The sequence below is a fragment of the Trichophyton verrucosum genome (genome assembly GCF_000151505.1).
Source record: "Trichophyton verrucosum HKI 0517 chromosome Unknown contig00450_1.f1.exp, whole genome shotgun sequence".
Taxonomy (NCBI): Eukaryota; Fungi; Ascomycota; class Eurotiomycetes; order Onygenales; family Arthrodermataceae; genus Trichophyton; species Trichophyton verrucosum.
This window is the reverse complement of record NW_003315323.1, coordinates 1-24,924: the sequence shown is the minus strand read 5'-3', so window position 1 is coordinate 24,924 and position 24,924 is coordinate 1. Positions and strand designations below refer to the sequence as shown.

At 48.8% G+C, this 24,924-nt stretch overlaps 9 protein-coding genes across 9 annotated transcripts; 4 read left to right on the top strand and 5 right to left on the bottom strand.

The window, feature by feature from the left end:
- Nucleotides 1–269: 269 nt before the first annotated feature.
- Nucleotides 270–1,879, bottom strand: TRV_05722 (uncharacterized protein; the record flags this gene model as incomplete). Its single annotated transcript, XM_003020171.1, has 3 exons — nucleotides 270–481; nucleotides 553–814; nucleotides 896–1,879. Coding segments are annotated over 3 exons (1,458 nt in total), but the record flags the coding sequence as incomplete, so codon positions are not given.
- An 849-nt stretch (nucleotides 1,880–2,728) lies between these two features.
- TRV_05721 (uncharacterized protein) lies at nucleotides 2,729–4,057 on the top strand (the record flags this gene model as incomplete). Its single annotated transcript, XM_003020170.1, has 3 exons — nucleotides 2,729–3,121; nucleotides 3,181–3,577; nucleotides 3,651–4,057. The coding sequence occupies 3 exons, from the start codon at nucleotides 2,729–2,731 to the stop codon at nucleotides 4,055–4,057; spliced, it is 1,197 nt and encodes a 398-aa protein (XP_003020216.1).
- A 42-nt stretch (nucleotides 4,058–4,099) lies between these two features.
- TRV_05720 (flavin-binding monooxygenase, putative) lies at nucleotides 4,100–6,099 on the bottom strand (the record flags this gene model as incomplete). The annotated part of the gene is made up of 5 exons (XM_003020169.1): nucleotides 4,100–4,358; nucleotides 4,431–4,756; nucleotides 4,827–5,392; nucleotides 5,455–5,833; nucleotides 5,932–6,099. The coding sequence occupies 5 exons, from the start codon at nucleotides 6,097–6,099 to the stop codon at nucleotides 4,100–4,102; spliced, it is 1,698 nt and encodes a 565-aa protein (XP_003020215.1).
- Nucleotides 6,100–6,649: 550 nt separating this feature from the next.
- On the bottom strand, nucleotides 6,650–8,517 carry TRV_05719 (uncharacterized protein; the record flags this gene model as incomplete). Its single annotated transcript, XM_003020168.1, has 4 exons — nucleotides 6,650–7,557; nucleotides 7,611–7,989; nucleotides 8,069–8,375; nucleotides 8,435–8,517. 4 exons carry the CDS (start codon nucleotides 8,515–8,517, stop codon nucleotides 6,650–6,652), a joined length of 1,677 nt encoding a protein of 558 aa, XP_003020214.1.
- A 623-nt stretch (nucleotides 8,518–9,140) lies between these two features.
- TRV_05718 (uncharacterized protein) lies at nucleotides 9,141–11,434 on the bottom strand (the record flags this gene model as incomplete). The annotated part of the gene is made up of 4 exons (XM_003020167.1): nucleotides 9,141–9,919; nucleotides 9,973–10,559; nucleotides 10,700–11,258; nucleotides 11,329–11,434. 4 exons carry the CDS (start codon nucleotides 11,432–11,434, stop codon nucleotides 9,141–9,143), a joined length of 2,031 nt encoding a protein of 676 aa, XP_003020213.1.
- Nucleotides 11,435–12,695: 1,261 nt separating this feature from the next.
- TRV_05717 (cellular morphogenesis protein (Rax2), putative) lies at nucleotides 12,696–16,551 on the bottom strand (the record flags this gene model as incomplete). Its single annotated transcript, XM_003020166.1, has 3 exons — nucleotides 12,696–12,874; nucleotides 13,005–15,305; nucleotides 15,378–16,551. The coding sequence occupies 3 exons, from the start codon at nucleotides 16,549–16,551 to the stop codon at nucleotides 12,696–12,698; spliced, it is 3,654 nt and encodes a 1,217-aa protein (XP_003020212.1).
- Nucleotides 16,552–17,319: 768 nt separating this feature from the next.
- On the top strand, nucleotides 17,320–20,137 carry TRV_05716 (uncharacterized protein; the record flags this gene model as incomplete). Its single annotated transcript, XM_003020165.1, has 9 exons — nucleotides 17,320–17,370; nucleotides 17,688–17,897; nucleotides 18,047–18,229; nucleotides 18,291–18,835; nucleotides 18,924–19,163; nucleotides 19,234–19,365; nucleotides 19,449–19,667; nucleotides 19,736–19,808; nucleotides 19,880–20,137. The coding sequence occupies 9 exons, from the start codon at nucleotides 17,320–17,322 to the stop codon at nucleotides 20,135–20,137; spliced, it is 1,911 nt and encodes a 636-aa protein (XP_003020211.1).
- A 1,139-nt stretch (nucleotides 20,138–21,276) lies between these two features.
- On the top strand, nucleotides 21,277–22,140 carry TRV_05715 (SAP domain protein, putative; the record flags this gene model as incomplete). Its single annotated transcript, XM_003020164.1, has 1 exon — nucleotides 21,277–22,140. One exon carries the CDS (start codon nucleotides 21,277–21,279, stop codon nucleotides 22,138–22,140), a length of 864 nt encoding a protein of 287 aa, XP_003020210.1.
- Nucleotides 22,141–24,308: 2,168 nt separating this feature from the next.
- Nucleotides 24,309–24,683, top strand: TRV_05714 (uncharacterized protein; the record flags this gene model as incomplete). Its single annotated transcript, XM_003020163.1, has 1 exon — nucleotides 24,309–24,683. One exon carries the CDS (start codon nucleotides 24,309–24,311, stop codon nucleotides 24,681–24,683), a length of 375 nt encoding a protein of 124 aa, XP_003020209.1.
- Nucleotides 24,684–24,924: the final 241 nt, after the last annotated feature.

Sequence of the window (24,924 nt, the reverse complement as noted above, 5' to 3'; positions counted from 1 at the left end):
AAAAAAAAAAAAAAAAAAAGGACAGAAGAATAAAGTATACCGCAAGGTGGGATTAGGGAAAAGCCAAAGAGACACAATGTGACCTGTGTTTTCATACCATTCGTTGGAAAATGGCGGTTAAAGATAGCTCCGAGCGATATAGATCAGATCCGCCAGGCAAATAAGCTCGGCAATATTTACCAGGCATTGACTTCAAAATTCTCCTGTAATAGTGGTTAGCGTCAGAAGATGAAACAGGTACGGCACAGATTAGAATTAGGATGGCTTACCTCTGAAAAGTAAGTAGTAACGACAGTACGGTCCTGGAACTTTCTGCCAGCAAGAGCTTGAAGGGCCTTGGTCGCAGATTCGGGTGAGTCGAATTTGACATAAATCTTTCCTACACCGGCAGCTTGCCTGCTACCGGCAGAAGGACGGGGAATCTTAAGCTCTTCAACTACTCCGTATTTGGAACATTCCTCCTGTACGTCTTCGCAAATTTCTAAATGACAGACAAGATATATTATTAGTGGAAACCGTCACAGAGTAGCTAGAAAAGTGGCAAAATCTTACCCTCATAGTCTTCATTATCGATTAATTCGTCAGCAGTCACCATATTCAGCAGCTGGAGCACTCGCCCGGTTTCAAGATCCTGTGAGGTGGTTTTCGCAAACATGGACATCGCATTGACACCCATATCAAGTCCGGCAGCTTGTACGGTGCCAATACTTGCACGGTTAACTTTAAGTCTCCTATCTCCGAGCTCCATGCCGTTGAGCCCTTCAACTGCAATTCCAGTCGATGCTGGATCAAGATACTCGCAGAAGGCAATTCCCTAGTGAACTCGGTTAGCATATGTATATATATTTATATATATATATATTAACGATATGTTGGAGACGGGATAAATGCGTACCCTGGACTCGTCAGTTCCAACGTCTTTGACAAGAACGAAAGATTTCAATTCACCAAACGAAACAAGAAGCATGGTGACTTGGTCCTCTTGGATGAATGGAGGAATATTTGATACGCAAATCTTATTAGGTGAGTCGGGTACGTTGCTCGATACAACACCCTCTTGACGTGGCTCCTCATCCGTTGGGATAGGAACAATGTAATCTTTCGGCCGCACTATCGTCAGACCCTTTACGTCTCCATTTGATTCCCCGTTGCTTTCTCTGTTAGCTTCATGCTCTTCCATGGTGATGCCATCGAACGCTAAGGCAACAGTTGCGTCAGCCGCAGTGTTAAATTCTAGGAGTGCAAATTTCCCATCCTTTGAGATCTGTACAGACTGGCAGGGATCGACACCGCTGATGACATTTAGACCATTGAGCTGCAAATTGAAGAATTGTTGCAGGGTATCTTCGGTGACATTTGGTGGGATGTTATGCGCAAAGAGTCGCTTTGACTGCCTGGAATTAGAGGGTTTGAGAAGAGTGTTGTTGCTTGACCCCGAAGCAGCTGGAGGGTTCATAAAGGCCTGTAGCCGGCTTGGGTCAACTGCTTGTTGACGCGGTGCGCCTGGTAGTGGGAACATCCCTGACACCTTCGCCTGCTCCGCTGTTACGTTTTCATACCCAGGAGGCTTGATGTCCCACTGAGTCAATCGGCGTTTTCGTTCAAGGATCGGGACGACGTCAGTCAGATCAGGCGTAGGCTCTCTTTTCTTGGGGGGCGGTGTTGCGCTCCGTTTTCTATCTCTTCCGCGACCGCCACGGGATTTTTCCTCAAATAAGTCCCGGTCGCGTCGAGACCGGTCGTCATCGTCACCTCGCCGCTCGCGCCTTCTGTCACTTCCTCTATCTCTATCCCAGTCGCCCCTGTCATCTCGTCGGCTTTGGTATCGATCTTCTCGTTCTCTAGCTCGGTAGTCGCGGCTGGAAGAGTACGAATCCATCTCTCCATCTCGACGCGACGACCTGGAGCCATGATGAGGTGACCTTGACCTTCTCCGCTCCCTGTCACCTCTATCACCTCTCTCACGCCTCTCACCACGATCTCGACGGTCGTCTCTGCCGGATCGGCCTCCCTAAAAAGTCCGTAACCATCAGAAACTGGGTATTCGTTTGGTAGGAATATGGGTGGCCATAAACTCACATAATAATCCCTCGAGCGACCGCTCTCTGATCATCAAACCATTAGTCAAGAACAGATACAAATTTAGATCAACAACATGCTGCAGAATAAGCTTACCTCTTCCGCTATAACCTTCGCCGTTCATCCTGTTAGCTGATTCAAGACAGGTTATGGAAAGAGCTGAATGCAGCGGGATTTGTCCAACGCTAAGTATAATGAAGCTCCAGAGCACGCGCGCCACACAATTCCACCCAGGCTAAGATACACAAAAGGGAGGACACCGCAGTTAGGAGCTGATATTGCGTCTGTTGCGGCTTTGCAGAAGTTTTTGGCTGAAATGTCCATCTGAGCCAGAAGTTCTCGATGTCCAGCTTAAGCCACATTGGGACGCGGCCTTGGCATAACTGTGCTTACATAATAAGCTTATCGGTATCTGGAAGGTTCAAGTTTTGACGTCGCGACAACAAGACGGCGATGGAAAATAAAGAGCAACATTAGCATCTAAACATGTCAATTGGCAGATTCTCGGAGTGGCGCAAGCTGCCGTTGACGTTAACTGAACTGTGCATCGATACTACTCTTCGGTGTGGGCAAAGCTTTCGGTAAGAAAACGACCCACTGGATGTGCATTTGGTTTGGTTCCTGGATTTACTGGCTAACTAACTAACTGATGCAATGCAGCTGGCGAAAGCTCGACGACGAGTGGACATGTTCGCTCTACGGGCGTGTCCTATCCTTGAAACAGGACTCGGACTCACTTTGGTACAGATCATTCAAACCTTCGTCTGTCGAATCATCTACGCTTCCTACTCCCCCAGCCTCTAATGCGACAACACAACGTACAACTCCCGACGACGACGATACAGAGGCTTTGATCCATCATTATTTCAATCTAGAGTATAATCTGTCAGATTTATACGAACAATGGGCAACTTCTGATCCGAATTTCAAAAAGAAAGCAGTGCAGTTTGCTGGTATCCGGATCATGAGACAGGATGCTTGGGAAACTCTTGTGTCTTTCATTTGCAGCAGTAATAACAACATAGCTCGTATATCCCAGATGGTAAGCCCACGTCTTGTTATATATTCAATAAATTCACGCTCTAAACCTTGGCTCGACAGGTGGAAAAGCTATGCATCAACTATGGCCCGTTTATTGGCCAATTGGGCGACCAGAAATATTATGATTTCCCGGAGCCTTCAGCCTTGACTGGTACCGGTGTTGAATCGCATTTGCGGGAGCTTGGATTTGGGTATAGGGCCAAATATATCTATCAGACGGCAAACATTGTGGCAAACCAACGGGAGCCGGGATGGTTGAACAGCTTGCGGAACCCCGAAAAGCCTGCCTTTAACGAGAAGCCTGCAACACCTGGGTCCGGGGCTAAGGGTGATGAATCCGGCTATAGAGAGGCACATGAACAGCTGCTTGCTCTGCAAGGCGTTGGCCCAAAAGTCGCGGATTGCGTGTGCCTAATGGGCCTCGGCTGGGGAGAGTCAGTTCCGGTTGATACTCATGGTAAGTCATAGTATTTGATATCAACGGTATGGTCATATAATACTCACTACTTTTTTTTCCATAAATGAAATAGTCTGGCAAATTGCTCAACGTGACTATAAATTTGGAAAGGGGAAGCACAAGACTCTAAACAAAGCAACATATGATGCTGTTGGTGACCATTTTAGAGAGCTATGGGGCAAAGAAGCTGGCTGGGCACAGAGTGTTCTGTTTACAGCTAATCTCAGATCTTTCTCGGACCGATTGAACCCCAAAACTGAGATCCACGACCAGTCTACAGAAACCCTTAAAGTTGAGTCGAAAGTAGAAGCAACGCAAGTGAAGGAGGAGGCGGAAGAAGATGGAATTCGAGTTACCACTCGAATCTCTGTCAAAAGAGAACTATCTGAAGGTGAAGACACGGGGCCTAAAGATAACCCTAGTGCTTCTGAGCCTGTGCCGAAGAAGCGAAGGACACGAGCATCCAGGTCACGAAAGTAAGGTTCTTGTTTCGACTGCATAACAGGCAGAACATGTACATTATTATTCCTTGGACGAGATCAGCTGGGCGATCAGGTCCTTCCAAAAAGCGACCACCTGGTGGCTTCCCTTGAATCCTAGATCCCTGACTTTCGTGTCATATTTTATCCCTGCTGCGAATGTAGCAACAACCGCAAGACCCAAGCCTGATCCAACCAACATGGAGGTCTGATATGGCTTGCCCTTTTGTCCGTTGTTTTTACCCATGACCCGTACCTCGCTGGAGCTGAACTCGAAATCGGACTTGAATGGTATGAATATGCTGCGCAACCAGTACTTCAACTGCCAATCTGGATAAAGCATCGTGTTTTTCCTGGTAGATGCATCTACGTACCAATTGCTGCAGCCGGATGCCCATACGAACCCTTTAAGGGCAGATTGAACCCATGAGTTATCCTCCTGCTCTGCCCTCGGAGTTACTGCAACTGTATCGCATGATCTTCCCCCAAATGGGTTGAAGGCTTGAAGCGGGGATGGGTAGAGGGATTGCATAACGGGCCGGATCGCACGGATCGCGAAGTTTATTTGGCATTCAGAAGTATATATCACCGACAGGTGACCTGTTGCAGTGTTTGGGCCCATCATAATAAAAAAGTTGGGGAACCCAGATACACATGTGCCATAGTAGGCCTGCGGAGTGTTGTCTGCGAAATCTTGCCACTATACACCATAAAGTGAGCATGGTTACTTATGCGTAAAGCTCAAAGGGGAATGAGGGAGGATGCCTTACATGTTCCATCAGCGAGACGCCTTTCTTGCCTCTAATTTCTAGGGGGTGAAGGACTTGCTGCGTCTGAAACCCTGTTGCAAGAACAATGGCATCTGCGTTAATGGTTCTCCCTGACTTCGTTATTACACCTGTTTCCTTTATTTCTTCAATGGGGTCTGTAGCAATCAGCTCCATATTTTCCCGATGCAGGCAATCAAAATACCCAGTATCCATAACCTTTCGTTTACAACCGAATTCGATTTTCGGCGTTAGAACATCATGGTATTTCGCTGGTGCTGTTCGCCTTAGATATTCTAGGTGCGTGTTGGTCTGGTCTTCACGAAGGGGTCGCCCATACTCGAGATAGAATTCACGAAATGAGTATTCAAGCCGGCTAAAGTGCCATACTCGATACGCCCACATTGTTAAAGGGATATAACGCATTGTCCATTTGAAGAGAGGGCTATATTTGTTATTGGGGCGTTCGATCACCCAATGCGGCTGACGGATAAACTGAGTGAGCTTCCGAACCTTGTTGTCGCCATCAGTCATAATAGGCACGAACTGTGTGGCACTGCAGCCATTACCTATGAATAGGAGTCAGTCTCCTTATTGAGTATCTGTGTGCGAGAAAGACGAAACCTCTTACCAATAACGATGACATCTTTATTAGCCCAATTGAATTGGTGATCCCATTGTGCGGAGTGGAATAACTTTCCACGGAAAGTATTGTATCCTTTGATATCACATTCCTTTGGAATTGACAAAGCACCGACTGCAGATATCAATATCTTACATCGTCGATGTCTGGTGATATTGGATTTGAGGTCTTTTACTGTGACCAGCCACGTCCCTGTTTTTTCTTCAAACCCAGCACTCTGAACAACTGAGTTGTATCTGATATATGGTGCAACATTGTGCTTATCAACAACTGACTTAAAGTAAGCTAGGATTTCGGGTTGGAGAGCGTATTTCATGCTCCACTCCGGATTGAGATCGAATGAGTATGAGTATACATGAGACGGGACCTAGTAAACATATTAGCTTGTAATGGCAAAATAAGACGCTCTAGCTAAAGTAATAGAAACATCACTCGTCTGGTTGTATATTCAGTGGAGAGACTAACATCACATCCACAGCCAGGGTAGGTATTGGCCCACCATGTCCCTCCCAGACCGTTTGATTTCTCAAATATCTCATAGCTCGCCTGGGGAAAGTCCTTCTGAAGCTGAATAGCGAATCCGATGCCGGACATCCCAGCACCAATAATAAGAGCATCCGTATCTAGAGACATGCTGACTTGAATTAAGCGGTGGTATTCGATATATCACGAATAACTTCTTTTGTTAATAGTAATAGTGTTGATATCTCCGAGAGGAACCAACAGAGAGGGAACTTGAGCGCATTAAATAACTAGCGAGCAGTGGCTAGTTACATTTCCTAATAATCATCCTGCCGCCCCAACCGCCGCCATCAGCGGTATAACTAAGGAATCCGGCCAGGGAACCGGCATCGTGCAGCGTGCATCTTGCAACCTTCGCCAAAGCCTGTCCGTTTTGTGCACCACGCGACCACCTACGCATTTTGGCAGCGGGCAGGAAGGGCTAGCCCGGGCTTAGGTTGGATGGGGAAGGTCTGCCGAGTGACTAAGCAGTCGATCCCTCGGCTTAGTTAACTTAACTACTTTCTCCCCGGAAATCTGCTGTTCGGCAGACTTTCCCTTTCTCCACTACGTTTAGGTTAAGCTTAAAAGGGGACTCTTGGGTTAGTTACGATTCCATTATCATTATTTAGGCTTCACGCCGATAATTTTATTAGGACAACCAACCCTATCAGTGGATGCTTCATTTAAACGGCCAATGACGATCAAACTCAGCCCTTTCTTCTTCGCTTTGGGCCAGCTGTTCCAAGATTTGGAGCCTGACGTCTTCAAGAGCAGATTTGCAGTCATCAAACCGATCATGCTCAATAAATCCTTTATCTGGGTATAAATCCCCAAGCTGCTCCTTTACCTCTGTGACAAGGTCGGTAGCTGCCACCGCGTGGTCAGAACTGGTCTTGATTCGCTCGTACTCTTCTTTAGAGAAGTCAAATGGGAACGGCTTGTTGCTAGGTACGGCAGGCAAGTCGGGCCAAGTATCCTTTAGATCAGCTAGAAGTGACTCGAAGTGCGCCTCACCATATTCAAACATCCTATGGGCAAGGAATATTAATCCGTATGGTGCTGTCTTTCGAAACTCAACCGCTGCGTAAAGCTCCGGATTTTTGGCTTGCATGAGTTTCCTCCACCCAATGAATATGTTATGGTAGGAATATTCGTGCAGAGCCGCGGCACGTTCTTCAGGAGAAAGTCCGGAGAGTTTTGGCCGTGGAAGTAAATCGAGTGTCTCTGGTTCAAGGCCATCCCAGCTGAGAAAGGCTGGGTCAGGATTATGGTTATAGAGAGGTGAGATATGGCACGACTGCCAATCGATAATTCCTGTGATTTCTTCCGGGTTGGAAGGGTCAACAAAAATATTGTCGTCATGCAAATCATCATGCCAGAGGTACGGTGACTTGATAGTACCATCACTCGGCGCAAGAGCGTCGATGATTTGCTGGTAGTGCGACAAGGCAGTGAGCTTTGTTTCCGGGTTTGGTTGGTAGAGCCTTGGACCACAAAATAAGGCAATCTGCTTTGGAGGTTTTAATAACCTAATAGCTGTTCGTTCTCGATCCGCAACTGCCCGTAAATACTGTGTCAATGAAGTCCCTAGAAGCCGTTAGCAACTGAGTCATAGAGTAAGAATGGGGCACCGCGCGTACATGAGCCTCGATCGATATCCAGACTTGCTCGGCCCGCATCAACCCACTCTCGCCCTGTAGCTGGCCCAAGAGCAAATTCCGAGTCCATAACGGCTTTCCCATCCTTAATATAATGGCTACCAGCCGATGTCTGGAGATCGCTTGCGTAGTACAAACTCCCATAATGGGAGAATAACACGCTCAGCCATCGCTTCTGCATGCGTGTTACTGCCAGTAACACCTGGAGTTTCTGAGGTAGCTGCATTTTAGCCCAGACTTGAGACAAAGGAACACCCTTCATCTTATCCATTATAATGAACTCGGCTCCAACCGGGTGAGATTTAGCTTGCGAGTTCCATGCATGGACAACAGGCGCTGGTGTATCAAGTATTTTCCTTGCCTTGGGAGCATCCAATCGACCGAAAGTCAGCAAGACTTGAGAAGTAATATATATGTAAGACCGAGCATTGAGAACTCACAAAGTCCATCGTGGCAACTTCGCTTGCCGTTGTAAAGTGCGGAATACCAGCATTTGGATTAGGTACTTTAGCTACCACTTCTCGACCATTGTCCATAGTCAAGGCAAAGGCCTTGTTGAACATGCCATCTGGGTATTTCTTGACAGAAATGCAGCAAGAAGCACCAACCGCATCTGCGGCGACCTGTGCTAACTGATTTAAGTCGAACTTGATCTCCCGTTTGCGAAGATTCTCGGCCTCATCCACCATAAAGCGGCCACGGGTGAAAGTGAAAAATGCATCATTCGAGTTCCAATCTAGCGATATACTGGTAAGCAATAGAATGTCAAAACGCCACAGTCAGATGTGGACTCAAGGTATACTGACCTTGTCCATCCGCTGGAGGAGAAGAGCTCAGGCTGACTGAAGAGGCACCAGAGGACCCAGCTTGCGCTTTTGACCTTGCCCAGCTGTGTTGTTGTAGGCGTGAGGTCGTACTTATTTTCCTCACAAAACACCCCCGGTGAGCCGATTTAGCATAATGCATAGTTAACTACTCCGTACTCACTATTAAAGGCGTGCTTCCACGAAAGTCGAGTGCTGAAACATAGTTGCTTTGTGTAGATTTTTACAGTCGTGATGGCCAGCTAACTAGTTAGTTGACTAAGCCGATTATGGCTACTTGTATCAGGTTTCCCTATCTTGAGAGTCCCTTTTCATATTGCTTCAGTGCCTGGCAGAGCTACTTTGAAAGTCTGTAGCAGTGGCTATGGCAGTACCATGGAGCGGTTATAGCTCTTCAGAGTTCTGGATTATAGCGGTGATCCCGGCTGACTACTCCTTTGAACACTTCTTTTGCAGACAACGGTGTCAAGCTGCCCGGCCTTGTATGATCATTTGCCAATATAGGTCCAGTTCATCCCATCCTCGACGTTCATACGTCCATATAAATGTCTTAAATAATGACGGTGGGGAAACAATCCATGCAGTGAGCCGGTATAGCTGCACGCATAAGCCTGGAGTAGGCCGTGTGTATCCGTCGGTGTTTTACTCTGCTCGAAGAAAGCTTTTTCTCCCCTTGATCCGATTATCATCACCCTGGGAGAGAATCAAGGACAGTCTCGTCCCAATTCCATTCTGCAAGGAGTTGCTGAACACGATACTTAGTAGCCCAGCCGAGATCTGCCTCGATTCTGCAGAGAAGTTGTAGAATGGCCTTCCGTTCTAACTCGCCGGTCAAACATTGGCCACTGACGAATAATGGCTGAATAGAATGAATGCGTGCAGATGCTTCGAGCCGAGAAGCAGATATCCCGCAGATTTCACGGCTATGGTTTTGAATCTCTTTCTCAATGGATCTGTAGGAGTTTAGTCTGTCTGTAACAGTACTTCTGCGTGCTGTTGACTCGTGTGGCTTATTGATGAGTAGGAGAATGCGGGCCATATGATAGTGTTGCATCGCCGAGGCACACATTGGGATGCTGTACCAAATCTCCTGGAATGGACATACGTCTTGGGAAGAGTGAGGTCCTGGAGGCGAGTCGATCCTAGCACAAGGCTTGAACGTGTCAGGTAACGCATGAAACCATGTGTCTAGCTCTGCCTGAAGCCGATTCCATCTATCCAGGAGGGTATTTTGGGATGCTCCAGTGAAACTTTCTCCATGGTTTCTACTATCACCAACAGCTATGAAATCAACGATTTTTGAAAGGATCCATATCAGGGTGTTTGATATTATGTCTTCCTTCGTGGATTCATTATGTTCAGTAGCGCTTTCTTGTTGAAAAAATCCTGCATCATTGAGAATAAGCCCAGCTTCTGTCCATAATGTTAGGTCACTAGTGACCAATCTGGTTAGGGTTTCATTGATAACTATGACACACTCAGCATTTTTCCTTGATAACTCTCAGACAGGGAGGACTTACATGCTGAAAGATAGTCTTGACGCGCAAAATTCCAGAAGATTGCTTTCCCTACCTTCGAAAATCGAGGTAGTTTCGAGGTTGCAACATTCAAGTTTCCAGATGAATTTTGCTTTTCAGATGGCACAATTCCTGCTTTCATAATGTCTAGTAAAGATTGCACACCACTAAAATGCCTATCCCATACTGGGCTCGTATTATCCAAAAATTCGTAGGCAAAGATAATTGAGATGGCAGCAAGGACATCGTCAGAATGTGGACTAGATAATTGAACCTCAGCAATGGAGACCTTCCGTCTTTTGCTGCTAGTGTTCTCCAGCCCACCAGGGTCTTCTGCTTGTAAGTTTCCACTTGTTTGTGACCCAGATAGTGGAGAAAAATTCCCATTGTGTTGTAATTCTTCCATAAGAAGCTGGATCGCCTTTTCATAATACTTCACCCCGTAATAATTCCAGTCAACTCTTTCTGTATCAGGCCATATCTCCATCATAGCCTGTCTCAAACAGGAACCTCCAGTAACCGCATTAGTCCCCTTAATGCGGCCAATCTGCTTTGCAGAATATGCGCATGCAGCATATTTCAGGAGCGGACTAGAGAGTGCTCTGACTGGGACCTGTGAACTAAAGTAACGTTCAATATCAAATAGATCCATCCTTGATACAAGTAAATGGCAAATCTAGTTAGCTTTCTCTATGTCAGGCATTCTATAGTGGTCACTATTTGCACTTACCACCGGCCAGGTCCTTCTGAAAAATGTCGAAGGAAAAATGCCGCTTCATGCTCAGTTTCAACTAAAGAGGTAACTCTCATTACCTGTGTCAAGCCTTGAGAAACCGAAGAAGTGGCCCTCTGATTCTCAGGGGAGTGAAGACCAGGGTCAATCGGTTGTGGCATACCATTGGGGGGCGCATTTAACACGAAACCGACGTTATTATTGGGTGACGATAGTGGTAGTGACAGAGACCCAGGAGATGCTTCAGTTGGGATCCTGGCAATAGTTGGAGATGAGCTTGATATTGTTGCTTCTGGGTGTTCAGTAGTCTCAAGCCTGGTATGACTGTTACTATTCTCAGCAATGTGATCTGCAACAGATTGATAGATGGGATGGTTCTCCGCCGTTGCTGCGGCCGAAAGCGCATCTAGGCCATGTGTTTGAGCTTCCGTAAAGGGCGGCAGGTATCCCCCACCATGACTCCATGCGGGTTCACCATGAGTGTCTAAAGGGGTATCTGCAGTGAATTGTTCTTCCAGTTCATCGGCGTAAGGGTCCGAGTTATCAACAAACACCACTACAAAGTGAGCACCCGCTTAGTCGACTCTTCTGAGAATCGTGTGAGCTCTGAGCGAAAAGATACCCACCTTCCTTCGGTATATCCAGCCAGACACTATCTGCGCCAAATGTATTCTTATAAGAATAGAATCCCTTCAGGCTACTAGGCCCGACCCCACCTTCATCCTGGTTCATTGAGGCATTTTGCTGATGTCTAAACACAACGGCTTCGCTAAGACGGCATTCTCTACCCGCCTTCCGACACTGGGAGCATCGCGGTTTCTGCTCGTCGCATTTCAACTTGCGCGTTCGACATGTGAGGCTAGCAGGCGATAACCGGCCAAAGTTAGTCGGCGATCGAATAAGAAGTAGGAAAGCAGTGGTAAGGGGCACACCACTGACTATCTTTAGAGGGTAGAGCTGTTAGTGGTCCTTACCAGCCTGTTCGTGAGCGCATCGTCTTGAGATAATTCCCCCCCCGCAGATGTGCGGTTGAATTTCAGCAAATTCCCTTTCTAGGATCAGAATTAAGAGACAGGCTAAAGCCTAGAGAAAATCCCATATTCATGCCCGGATAGGTAACGGAGGTGAAGGAGAAACGATATCGTCTGTTGTGAGCCGCAGCTCTGGCGAGGAAGTGATGGAGCTTCGATTTAGCTATGGCCGAGGCGTGGGATGCCGAAACTTAACGCCTTTAGCGCCGGAAGAGGGAGAAGGCCAAGAACTTTAACTTCGACCACTCTCGCCATCATCGTGGGAGGGCCGACTACTACAGCCACCGATTAAATCAATATCTACACGCAGTAAACCCGTAGGTTAAGATGCTGGTACTAGCTGCCAGATAAAGGTAACAGTACACAGGTCATGTTTCCATTAGTATCTTTCGAAGTGCGATGGCTATGCTATCTAAGAGGTATTTGAAGCCGGGGAGTCTAACAGGAAGAAAATCAAGACAGAGAATGTAAACGCATGGTTGGAGTACACAATTAGCTAAATGAACATTCCCCCGCGAAAGCCTAGTACTCTGCAGAAGGGGCTATTATTAGTCAAGGAAAGCCAAGCCTGACTGATGTGTTGTCGTGTATGGAAGTTCAGATAACGTCGAATTACGTCCATATGCAACTGAATTAGCCCAGCAGGCGCATATGATCAAGGTCAAGTAACAAGGGTATGAGGGTGGGATTGAACAAGGTTGGGGGGAAAAAGAAAAGAAAAGACAGGGAGAGACCAAACAGCAGATCCTGAAACGCCGAACATTAGTTTTGGAAGAGGGTATTCACTTTCCTAGGTTCCTAACGCCGATTAAAAGTACCGTAAGAGAGAAAGGAAAATGATTCCAGGACGAAAGAAGGAAAAGTTTGCGGTCTAAAGGAAAGGTGGGTTGTACGTGAACTTTGAGAAAGAGGAGATGAAAGAGGAAAGTAAGCGCCGTCCAGCTTTTGCGTGCTTCTGTTAATTAGATGCGTGTGCCGGGGGTCCGATGGCGGAGGGACTCCAGAAGGTATTCTGGAGGAACGCGATTGAGATCTGGTTTTCGATCTGTGCCTTGAGGTGCAGTGACGTAGCCTTGCTTGTAACGGCGGTAGCGGTTAAGGAGAATGCCGAAGAGAACAAGGAAGAAGACACAGCCTAGGGCTATGCAGAAAGAGATGAGGACTACGATGCCTCTTGGTTTTTGTCCACCTAGCATCAAAGAGTTAGCAAGACTTCTTCTTCTTCTTCTTTTTTGAAGCAGTGAATGTGATATGTTAGGGATTGGACTTACGGTGGCCAGCAACGTTGATCTTGTTCTCAGAGAATATTCCAGATATGCTCCCTGGTCGACCATCAGACATACTAGAAAGTATGAATGGTTCAAGTGTAGTTCCGTCGAAGAGGGCTCCAGACACGTATCCAAAGTTGGGCAGCTGGAGTTTGCCTGTGATTAGAAGAGATTGGTTCTCCTCTAATAGATCGGTCTTGCCGTGAGTTTTGGTGAGTGGAAGAACTTGCAGCCCCTCAATTAGGGTACTCTCTCCAAACAAGCGACCAGCCGAGCGGAATTCAGTGCCGTCGTAGTGAACAAGGAACGAGGCTCCATCAGCGGATTTCCCGGCGATCCAAAACTTTGAGCCATCGCTCTGTGAAAGGCCAAGGGCACGCACTTCACCATTAATGCTTTCGGAGTTCTTTCCTGTGATAGTGGACCATTCTTGTTCCTTTGCATTGTATCTAGCGAGCATAGTCGCGTTACGCTCAACAGTGAGGTTTCCAGCAACGAGCAGTTGATCGTTCTCTGTCCAAAGGAGGACGGTAACATCTCCTCGTAGGGATGTACCCGGGCGATTCCATTGGTTGCCATCAAGTTCAAGGTAGCAAACTGACGGGCAAGGCAGAGAGCCGGCAGATTGGAAGACTCCACCAACGAAGATGTCGTTGGTGCCAGGACGAGGAGCAATGGCGCGAACTTCAACATCGTCGCCGTCTAATGCGGAAGGCTGGTTGGAGGCGTAACGATGTTCATTCTTGAGATCATAGACAACGAGGCCTTTGATATTTGCATCTGCAACTTTTCCAGAGATTTTCCCGCCGGCCAAAAGCATGTCTTTGTTAACTGCAAGGGATAAGAAGGTTGAGTTTGCATCAATCCCGGGACCGGCGCCAGTCACGACATCGTGTTGTGCGCCATTGAGGAAGACCAAGTTATTGACGACAGAGTTGTCAGATGTCTTTGCGGTAAAGTGACCAGCTAGCATTGTGAGGTTGCGACCACCTTCGGTATCAAAGAGACCGGTGATGACTCCGCTGCTGCCACCTGTTGCAAGTTTGCGCTTCGCATTACGCTCAGGTAGCATACCTTGACCGAGCTCTATATTTACTGGTAGTGCACGGAGGCCAAGCTTGTTGTTGTCAACTAGATTGACAGCACCGTGTGAAGCGATTCCACCAGAAGCAAGATTTCCAGCCAAGAGGGTCTCATCGCCTACCTGACTGGAAGCAGTGAGCTGGCCAACGTATGCCAAATGGTCAATGTCCAGTTCTTTCAGCCATTTCTTTGCTGACGGTACCCAGACAGCGAATCCATTCGCGGGTATTGCAGGGTGACCATCGGCCGCATTAATCTCTGTAAATAATCCATTAACTGCGATAGTTGTTTCGGTCTTGCCTGAGGTAACATTGGTTGGGAACAGGACGAGTGAAGTGACAGGGCCGTTAACTCCAGCACCAAGGGAGTGCCAGGTCTTGTCAGATATGGAGTATACGGCAACACTGCTAAGCTTGTCATTATCCCCAACGGCAGTGTTTGAAAAGTTGCCACCAACGTAGAGCAGACCGTCAAGAAGCTGCATAGTTTTGATCGCGAAATTCAAACCATTCTGTGATAAGGGGGACGATGTCCCATCTGAAAGTGACACAATGTTGCTAATAGGTTCCTTTGTGAAATTTCCTGCAATGAATAAGGTATCCTTGTCCCACACGAGAGAGTTGATGATTGCCTCAGGCTCAAGTTCAGTACCGGCTTTGTTGATGGCAGACTGAGTGAAGTTGGTGTCAACAGTTGTCGCCTTTGGGTCGTATTCATACAGTCCATTCAAACCGCCAGTAGATGAAATCAATTGGAACCAGATTCTAGATGCCACAAAATCGATCATGCCTTGGTCATGGCGGGGGGTTATTGTGACGGATGGTCTGAATTTGCTGGTGCTAGCATCAACATGGCCGACATAGATCTGGTCAAACTTGTCGAAGTTGTTGGTCTGTGATATCGAGGCCACGATAGGTGCATCTTCGGAAGACTTGAGAGTGGCAGTTACGTTGGCGGTTCCACGGGTGGCACAGGTTCCATCCTGAATACAGCCTGGTGTGAAAATGGTGACGGAGTAGTTACCCGACTGCTTGATGTCTGGCTGTATGGTGACTGAGGTGGAAGTGTCGGTAGATGCATCGATTTGGGTGGTTAAATAGTCAGAAGAACTATCGTGAGATGGCTGGACCTTCCATTCACCAGTCGTGGTAGCAGTAGAGGCAAACGGAATACCAGCACAGGTGGGTTCATTGAGGTCATTAACAGCATATGCATAAATATCTGTCGATAGCTAGTTAGTAAAGTGAAAGAATAAAAAGATCAAAGTTAGGAAGCGAGAGGGAGCAATCGTACCATCCTGGAACAGTTCAATGCCAGTAAAACCACCACCCTGTCCGTACCATTCTGAGACTTCCAGCTGGAACGAGCTCATGCCAACATTGTTGACAAAGGAGAAGTCTCGAGTAGCATACTTTGGATCGTTAGAGAGAGGACATCTAGCATCACATGGAATTTTCTGGCCGCTCTCGGGGTCGACATAGGTCATGTTCAGGATCCCGCCGTCGGGCAGGGCTGTAAATCTGAATGTTTTGGTTCCTCTTCCGTCCATAACAACGTTGCGAACGCGTAGCTTAGTTGGTCTGAACCCATAGTGCAAGTTAGCACGCCAGTAGCCCGGGGCATTGTCTGTGAGCAACCAGGTCTTTCCGGGGCCAGACTGGCCATCGGTAGGGCAGATGATGCTCCTAGGATCGTCAAAGCCTCCAGCAGTCGAGCCTGAGCCGACAGAGATCTCGGCAGTAAACAGGTTGACAATCTGCTGGTCCTTCCTCTCTGGGCTTGTTGTGTTTTCTAGGCCATCGAACGAGCCACCAAATACAACGCGGCCATCCTTTGCGGGAACAATCGATGTGACGGGTCCGTTGAACCCGCTGAAGGGCAGGTTGGAAAGGCCCGACTTGGGAGACCAGATGACGGCGTTGGTGGACTCTGCGTTTCTGAACTCTCCTCCGACGTAGACGATGTTCGAGTCACTGTCACAGTAGAGTGCGTTGACCGTTCCGGAGAGACCAGGCACGGCAGATACACGGATGTTTTTGTAGTCGAAAACGGCCACGCCGTTGGACTCGACGCCTCCAAGGCTGGTGAAGTTACCGCCCACCACGACGCTGGTGACAGAGCCATCCTTGTCCTTTAACGGGCACATGGCCAGGATATCGGCGTCGGCAGAGGATATGGGGAAGAGGGAGCCGTCGGGAAAGGGGGCGATGAGCGACTGTTTGAGGGAGCCATTGAAGCCGGCGAGGCCTTCTTTGTTGGTAGGCTTGTAGGAGTAGAGCGAGGCAGCGTCGAAATTCCCCACCAGGGCAATGCGGCCGAGCGGATTGAGGTCGAGGTTCGGAGAAGGCGTCGGCTCGAAGAGGGCGGCCTGGGAGGTGAGAGCGAGAGGCAGGGCGAGGAAGACGTTGAGGATGAGGTTGAAGTTGCAGGCCAACGGCGCCCATCCGGGCTGGGAGAGGTGTCCCATGGCCGCGTCGCTGAGGGTGAGAGATAAAAAACGCCTTGAAAAACAGCACACGGGGGGGATCTCAGATGCCAGCCACCTGGGATCTCCTAGACAAGGAAGAGACGAGCAGACCGGCCTGACACACACACACAGAGAGAGAGAGAGAGAGTCTCAAGCGCAGCAAAGAACAGTCTCAGGGCATAAACAGATCGGACATGGCGCGATCTACAGGTCACAAAAAGGAAGGAAAGCCGTTACAAGACAAGAAAACAAGGAGTGAAAAAGGGTCAGTAAAACCAGGCTGAGCTCTGTGTCCGTTTTTGCCAGCAGAGGCTACTCCATCTGCTTCCAGGACGCCAGCTCAACAAGCAAAAAGAGTGAATGACCGCGGGCGGCGAGGGTCGAGGGCCGGGGAGTCGAGAAGTTCGAAGGTCGAGCAGGTCGAAGGGATGAAGTTCGCAGGGCTGGAGGTTGGAAGGATGGATTGGAAGAAGAAAAGTGGAAGCACAAAAGGGGGCCGGACAAAAGTTGATGCGAGAGCAGGACAGCCCTGGAGCCCACAGGACAGGACAGGACAGGACAGTTAGATGCAGGATAGTGGGAGTGACAATGATAGTAGAAAGGACAGTGGTAGACAGTGGATAGACAGTGGATAGACAGTGTCTAGTAGGAGAAGCTGGTGGTAAGCTGCAGTTTATGTCTGTCTGTCTTGCTAACATTCTACATAGCTGGCCGTTTACTCCGTTACCAAAAGGCCATTAAAGCAAAGCCAGAGTGAACTCCTGCACCATGGAGCCTGCCCAGTGTCTCAGGGATGACTATGCCGTTATTCAGCTCAAAGTAAGCCTGCGCTGTCTCCGGCTGCTAAGGAAGATAACTCCAAACAGTCGAGAGATACTCGGGGTAAGGTAGCTGATATCAAGCATGTCCATACGGAGTACAATCAGACTCAACACTGCAGTACAGAGCAGGAGATATTATTCCAGTTACTGCTCCGTACTCAGTCTATCAACGACTATTTGAATATAATAATAATTAATAAAGATTTAAATATAAATATAAAATATAAAAATGAAATAGAAAATATATAGAAAATATAGAAAATATAGAAAATATAGAGATGTTCCTAATCAGGCTTAGCGCCAACTCTGATAAAGAGCTTTCGTGAAGCCGAAAACGCGACAGAAAAAAAGGAAGAAGAAGAAGAAGAAGCGAAGAAGAAAGAAAAAAAAAAGGACGACAGCCAGAGAGAAAGAGAAGCCGGAAGAGCGAAGAAGACCCCTGCAGGAGAGACTGCAGCTTCGAGTCCAGCGGAAGACGTGGTGATTGAGTGGCTGGTTGACATTCGTGGCTTCTCGGTGAAGCTCGTTCGACCGGCAGCAACGCAACGCGCGACCCAGTCAAGATGTAAGCTGCTCCCTTCGCCCCCAATTGAAGACTGCTGCCTGGCGACTGGTGAGACTGACTCGGTGCCAGGGAGAGCTTCGAAAACATATACCTTGACCTGTCGAAGCAGTCCGGGAAATGCAAGCTCGCGGAGAGCGGCATGGGCTGGAAGCCGTCCGGCGGCGGCGACACCTTCACCCTCGACAAGAGCAATATCGGTGCTGCTGAATGGAGCAGAGCGGCGAAAGGGTACGAGCTGAAGATATTCTCACGTACCTGTGGAGTTATCCAGCTCGACGGGTTCGAACAGGACGTACGTTGTTGCTACCTCCAATAGTCGATACATTTTTGATATAATGCGCATGGCTAACCAGAAGGCGGCGCCACAGGACTTCGACAGAGCCAGTAAAGCGTTCAAGATATGGTACGGCGTCAACCTCACGAACAGAGAACATGCCCTGCGAGGCTGGAACTGGGGCAAGGCCGAGTTCGGCAAAGCAGAGCTCAGCTTCAACGTCCAGAACCGTCCTGCCTTCGAAGTCCCTTACTCGGAAATATCAAACACAAATCTCGCGGGCAGGAATGAAGTCGCCGTTGAATTCTTCCTGCCCACAGATGATGCATCTACTGCCAAGGAACAGCCTGCGGGCAGCACGAAGAATAGAGGACGCAAGGCCGGCTTGGGCAAAGACGAGCTTGTCGAGATGAGATTCTACATCCCAGGAACAGTCCCCAAGAAGGAAGAAGGCGACGAGCAGGGTGAAGGTGAAGAAAACAAGAGTGCCGACGGCGAAGAGGAGGTTGAAGAGCAGAATGCTGCCAATTTGTTCTATGAGACGCTCATGGACAAGGCAGAGATTGGTGATGTTGCCGGCGACACTTTTGCTACCTTCCTCGATGTCCTGCATCTTACTCCCAGGTTCGTTTGGAGACTTTCATTCGGGATCTTTACAATTATTTTTCTTCTTTCTTCATCTGGTCTATTTTTGCTAACGTTCTTCATGCAGAGGTCGCTTCGACATGGATATGTACGAAAGCTCATTCCGACTCAGGGGTAAGACGTACGACTACAAGATTCAATATCAGTCTATCAAGAAGTTCTTCCTCCTTCCAAAGAACGATGACACCCACACACTTATTACACTCGGTTTGGACCCGCCTCTCCGACAGGGCCAAACAAGATACCCGTTCCTGGTCATGCAGTTGAAGCTAGACGATGAAATCAGCATTGATCTAAATATGACCGAGTAAGCTTGGACCCCTAGGTTTTGTTAAAAGACAAAAATTTACTGTGGATGCCTAACTAACGTCACCCAGTGAGCTCCTTCAAACCCGATACAAGGATAAGCTTGAAGCTCACTATGAGGAGCCCATTCATCAAGTCGTCACAAAGGTCTTCCGAGGACTCTCAGGAAAGAAGGTCATCATGCCATCCAGAGACTTTGCCAGGTAAGACAAGCCATTTACTGCTGTTATTGCCGCCTCTCTATAGGTATGGAGTAGCTGACATCCTGCAGTCATCACGGCCATAGCGGTGTGAAATGTTCAACCAAGGCCAACGAGGGTCTTCTATTCTGTCTTGACAAGAGCTTCATGTTCGTCCCCAAGCCAGCCACATACATTCAAATAGAAAACATATCAGTCATCACCATGTCCCGAGTCGGTGGTACAGTCTCAGCCAGCCGAACTTTCGACATCACCATGACTCTCAAGGGGGGACAAGGCGAACATCAATTTAGCAATATCAACCGGTATGGCGTCCCGTATATTCCCCGATATACATTACATTAGCTCATATGCTGACATATTCCGTTCACAGTGAGGAACAGCAGCCACTAGAAGACTTCTTCAAGGCCAAGAACATCCGGTTTAAGAACGAGATGGTTGAAGAGGTAGGCCCATCTGTTCCACTTGCTCTTTTGTTTTACTTCTACCAATCAGATGCTAACATCCCACCGCATAGGCATCCACTCTCATTGCTACTGCCCTCGAGAACGACCAGATGATGGACTCGAGTGATGACGACGCCGGTGTCCAGGAGGACCGTGGCTCTGCAGCTGAAGACTCAGAGTCTCCCGACGAAGACTTCGTCGGAGACTCTGACTCCGAAGTGGCTGAAGAATTCGACTCTGAACACGCGAGCAGCAGTGGAGATAGCGACGCTGAGATGGATGATGTTGAAGAAGAGCGGCCGAAAAAGAAGACCAAAGTTCAGAAATAAGGCTCATCTAGGCATCTAGAACGATTGAACCAAGCTACTCCCTATTACTTTGCCACAGTTTTCAGCACTGCTCTGCTTTTACGGAGCTTGCGCTGCCCATGTACCACTATGTTGTGCGTCTTCTATTTGTCAAGCTGTTGCCCAAGGTGTATATACACCAACTCACCTTGGGCCCCAGCTATCGATGTGTGGAGCGCACTATCTCTTTCCTCTCGCCTTTTCTCCCCCCTCCGATGTACACACTTTCAACCAATGGCAGATTGAAATAGGGCAGCGAACAAAAAAGAAGGTTGAATGGGATGGGTATCTTCTTCTTCTTTTTTAATTCCCAAGGTTTTCAGCTAACTAACGCATTGATAATGTTACAACGGTTTTTTCCTTCCGTGTTTACTCTCACCCCGTAGGCTTGATGTCATAGTGCAGATTTTATCCCAACGAAAGACGACCCGACCTTCGGGCGCCACAGTTGGTGATCTTTAAAGTGGCGCAGCTTGCGGCGGCTGCCGACGTGGAACAAGCACTGGAAACACGTATTCAGATAAAGGCAGGGATCAAAAACCCAACAATCTGCAATTCCGAGGTCCATCCTCTGTCATCTTCGCAAGGCTGACTTGAACTGAGCTCCCCTTGTCTTCTTCCTTGACTTTCTTCGTCTTTTTGTCTGATATCTCCATATCGAACTTATATTTTGTTAACCCGCTTAGTAATTATTTATATAAGCATCACCTGATTTTTGCCAAGAACACAAAAGCTTAGCGCGATGGCTTGCTTACATAATCCGGAAGCTCCAACGCGACTTTTTTTCAAACGTCAAAGGCAACAAACGAGTCGAAGGCGATGGCAGCGAGAAGAAGCAGAAGCAGATGCTGAATTAGAGACGCTGCATTTCTTTATATTGATCAAAGGCAATGCTACTGTGTTGCTGCTCTTAGCCCTCTTTCTCTCCCGCCGCCGTTGAACGCTCGACGCCTGCCTCCTCCGTCCTCCCAGGAGGCCTCTACTCCGACCCAGTCTTCCAAGTTGCTACATCTCTCACAAGCCCACATCACAGAGCTCACTTGAGTCGATACTGTCTGCAATATCTCAATATCCTACGTTCTCCTTCCGTTGACACGCAATCGCGCACACCAGTCGTCATCATGGCAGTGGAATACAGCAAAAAGACCAACGCCGAGTTGGTTGAAATTCTCAAGTCGCGCGGCCTCAGTCACACGGGAAAGAAGGCAGATATGGTTGCGCGGCTCCAGGAAGCAGATAAAGCTGCTGCTGCTGCTGCTCCCGCGCCGGCTCCAGCTCCACCTGCGGCTGAAGACGTTATCGATTGGGACGACGATACCGAGACCGCTCCTGCAGCTACCAAGCCAGCCCCAGCGGCTCCAGCAGCGGCTCCAGAGCAAAAGACCGTCACCGAGCCTGCTACTGCGCAAAAGGCGAAAGCTGCGAAGCCAGAAGAGAAGACCGAAGCTGCCACTGCAACAACGACTTCAGCTGGCGCTGCCGGAACCTGTGCGGCGGAAGCAAAGCCTGTAGATGAACAACATGCGACAAACGGCACTGATAAGAAAGCCGCTACCGAAGAGAAGAAGGGCACAGAGAAACCTGCCGTTGACTACAGCAGAGGCCTTGCAACCACGGACCCCGATGCTGAACTTGCGAAGCGGAAAGCCCGTGCTGCGAAGTTTGGAGCTGTCGAAGAATCCGTTGCGACGGAGGCTGAAAAGGCACTTGCGAGAGCCAAGAGATTCGGCCCCGTGAGTGATGAGCCAGCCAAAATAAAAGGGTTGGACGAAGCTTTGCCCACCCGGAAGCGAGGACGGGGTGATGATGGAGACAGCGGCCGGGGAAAGCGTAGACACTTCCACGGACGGGGAAGGGGGAGAGGCCCACGCAGAGGCGGCCGCAACGAAGCTGGCAACAGCAACAACAACAGCAGCAAAGAGAAGTTTAGTGAGGCAGACCGTGTTGCGATGGAGAAGAGAAAGGAGCGTTTTGCTGCCAAATAAACAGAGAGTGTTTGGCTCTTCGGTCTCTTCATCTATCTCTGCTCCTCGCCCAACCGACCGATGTTCGTTTGCTTCGTACACTATGAGTTGTCGACCATCACTGCGCCCGGGGCCATTTCCCGCCAAAAAAAAAAAAAAAACACTCCTTTTCTTGCTATATGACTGGTATCGCTTTTACTATTTTCTCTCCGTGTGTCTTTCAATATCTACCTGGCTTAGGAGTTTGTCCGGAACGAAGTCTGATCTTTCACATTTTCCTCTTATCTTCTACTACTTTCTTGCGTATGGTATTAATATGTATATCAAAACGAAAATATCAAATCAACTTTCATCTCTCGGAGGTCGGACAAGCGAAGTCTCCATCCAGTGCAACGCGAACGGGGGGTTGAATATCATGATGAGGTGATCAAAAAATATATATACAACACCAGAAGTACAGAAGTAGCCGGCGATGTACATCTACAAACAGCAGCAAAACGAAGATCTTCAGCAGCGTCAGTTGACCCTGCGCGCGTCTACAGATAATCACTGGAGTCATAGCCAAGGTCAGTGAGCTCTAGAAATCGCCCGCCGGATTAGTTTATCGCTTCTCAATGCTTTGTTTTTCTCCCTCTCGCGCGAGTTATCGGCTATGAAGCAGTCGCTCTCCGTCTCTCTGATATCATCGATCACCAGGTACAACGCAGACGAACAGTCGATTGGCGCAGGCTGGCCATTATGATATGCATACATCGAGAGCTGAGGTTTTCATGAGATCCAGGGACCTGGCCTACGGAGAGAAGCCAGTGAACATGGCCGGCCGAAGGATTATACGAAGCATGGAGGCAGCGGTTGGGGACAGTCGCCTCATGCGCTCACAGCCACAAAGGCAGCCTTGCAGCAAGTTATCCATCATTAGGCCCGTACATACGAATTAATGCACGTAATTCGTGCTATCAGCAGCGGGCTCAGGGACAGGAGAAACTCTTCTGCTTGACCCTCACTAAGTTAACTAGTTAGTTGCTGTGATCGTCTGGCTTGTTTAGTTATACGACCCTTCAACGGTGGCAAAGACGCAGACTCAGAAAGGCGACGATACTTCGTCTTTTCGCTCTTGCACCATGTGGGAACCTCCATGAAGGACAGGAATAGCTAAACTTCCTGCTTGCTTCTTCGGGCAGGGATGGGAGCTGTCAGTGGGCGAATCATGCAGCAAAGCTGTGCCTCTTCGATGTGACTGGATGTGCCTCTGGCCAGTGAGCCGCGCCGTCGCTCGGTATCGACCTGCAGCGTCCTTCACGCATTATCTACTTCCAGCTCTTTGCTCCGATCCAGGGCTGGCTCTAGAATATGCATAATTTCCTTCTTCCCAGTCACAGAGGCAGGTACTGAGCCAAACGGATACATGGGCCTCGGTGCTATTTGATATCGAGCGAGACTTCTCCACCAGGAGACGGCAAGGGAACGTTTCTCTTTCTCTGAGCTCTCTCTCCCTGGTTTGTTGCTCCTTATTATGGGACGTGACAGGAGTTAGCGCCCAGAGTGACTCCGTGCATGAAGCAAATCATCGCTCGCGGGTCGGCCAAGGGGCGAGGAGTACCCTTTTCATTATTGAGCATTGCTATGCCGTGATGGAGATGGCTCGGCGCTTCCGCATGTTCCCCATGCTGCTAATTAGCCAGTCAAAGCCTCTGGTAGCTCGTTAAACGACTTCGACTAATGCTAATTTTTCGCTGGATCAGCTACTCCTTTCTACGGCACGGAACGGCACCCACGGATGGCCCTGGAAGTCTCCATGAGATGGACCGTGGAACGGATCCCTCAGATCAAAAGGCTATTCTGTTGACATGGGCCTTTTCACTCCGTATCACAGACTGGGGATGCTGTGACGGCCTCTGCATCGACATGTCATCTCCTTCAGGGACATTCGAGCTATTTTTTGCATTATCTATAATATTAGTTATTATACTGGAGCAGTACGATCTGACATCCAGCCCAGCAACGTCTGCAGGTTGAACAGATTTACGATTCGGCCCGGCAACTGAACTTGAAGCAAGCATCGAGCCAGCCAGCCTGAACATACTTCTTGTGGACGGGAATAGCACCATCGTCGACACTGCGATGCTACATTCTGAGTGGCCTCCTATAAGTGGAGATATCATGCATGACCTGGGTCTCGATACTTATCCATGCGAATCCTGTCTCCGCTCGCCTGCAAGCGCCCATTCGACTCCATCCGCAGCGTCGTCTCGTCTCTCGTCTCTCCATCGTCAGCCTGTTACCTGCCTCTATCGCCGTCTAACTGGAGAGAAGGGAAACGTGCGATCGTCAGCGAGTCGGGGTACTTGCTTATCATCCTTTTTCCTATGACCCTGGCCCCTTGGCCGTCTTCTCGGGACTTTTTCTTCTTCTCCTTCTTTGCCTTAAAATGCGCCGCCGTCCACCATGTCCATGTCCATGCCGGCCTGTCTTGCCCTATCTCTTCTCCTTCCTTCCTCCCTCCTCCCCCGGCAAACTCCTTGCAGGCCCTGACCGTTTCTTCCTTCACTACAGAAGAGTCATAGCCTTCACAGTCAAGGAGAGGGCCCTTATACCGCCTTGTCGACGTGGTCAAACGGCCGTTTAGCCACAGCTGCTGCCTGTCGCTGTGCGCGCTAAGCGGCCCCGCCGACCTTGTGTGGCGGAGTGGATGCAAGCAAGCAAGCAGAGCCTTACTTGACGCTTACTATAGTTAACTATACATCGACCTGGCGGTACATTTCCCGTCATTCTCTCGAGTTTGACAACGGACCTTGTCCAGAACTG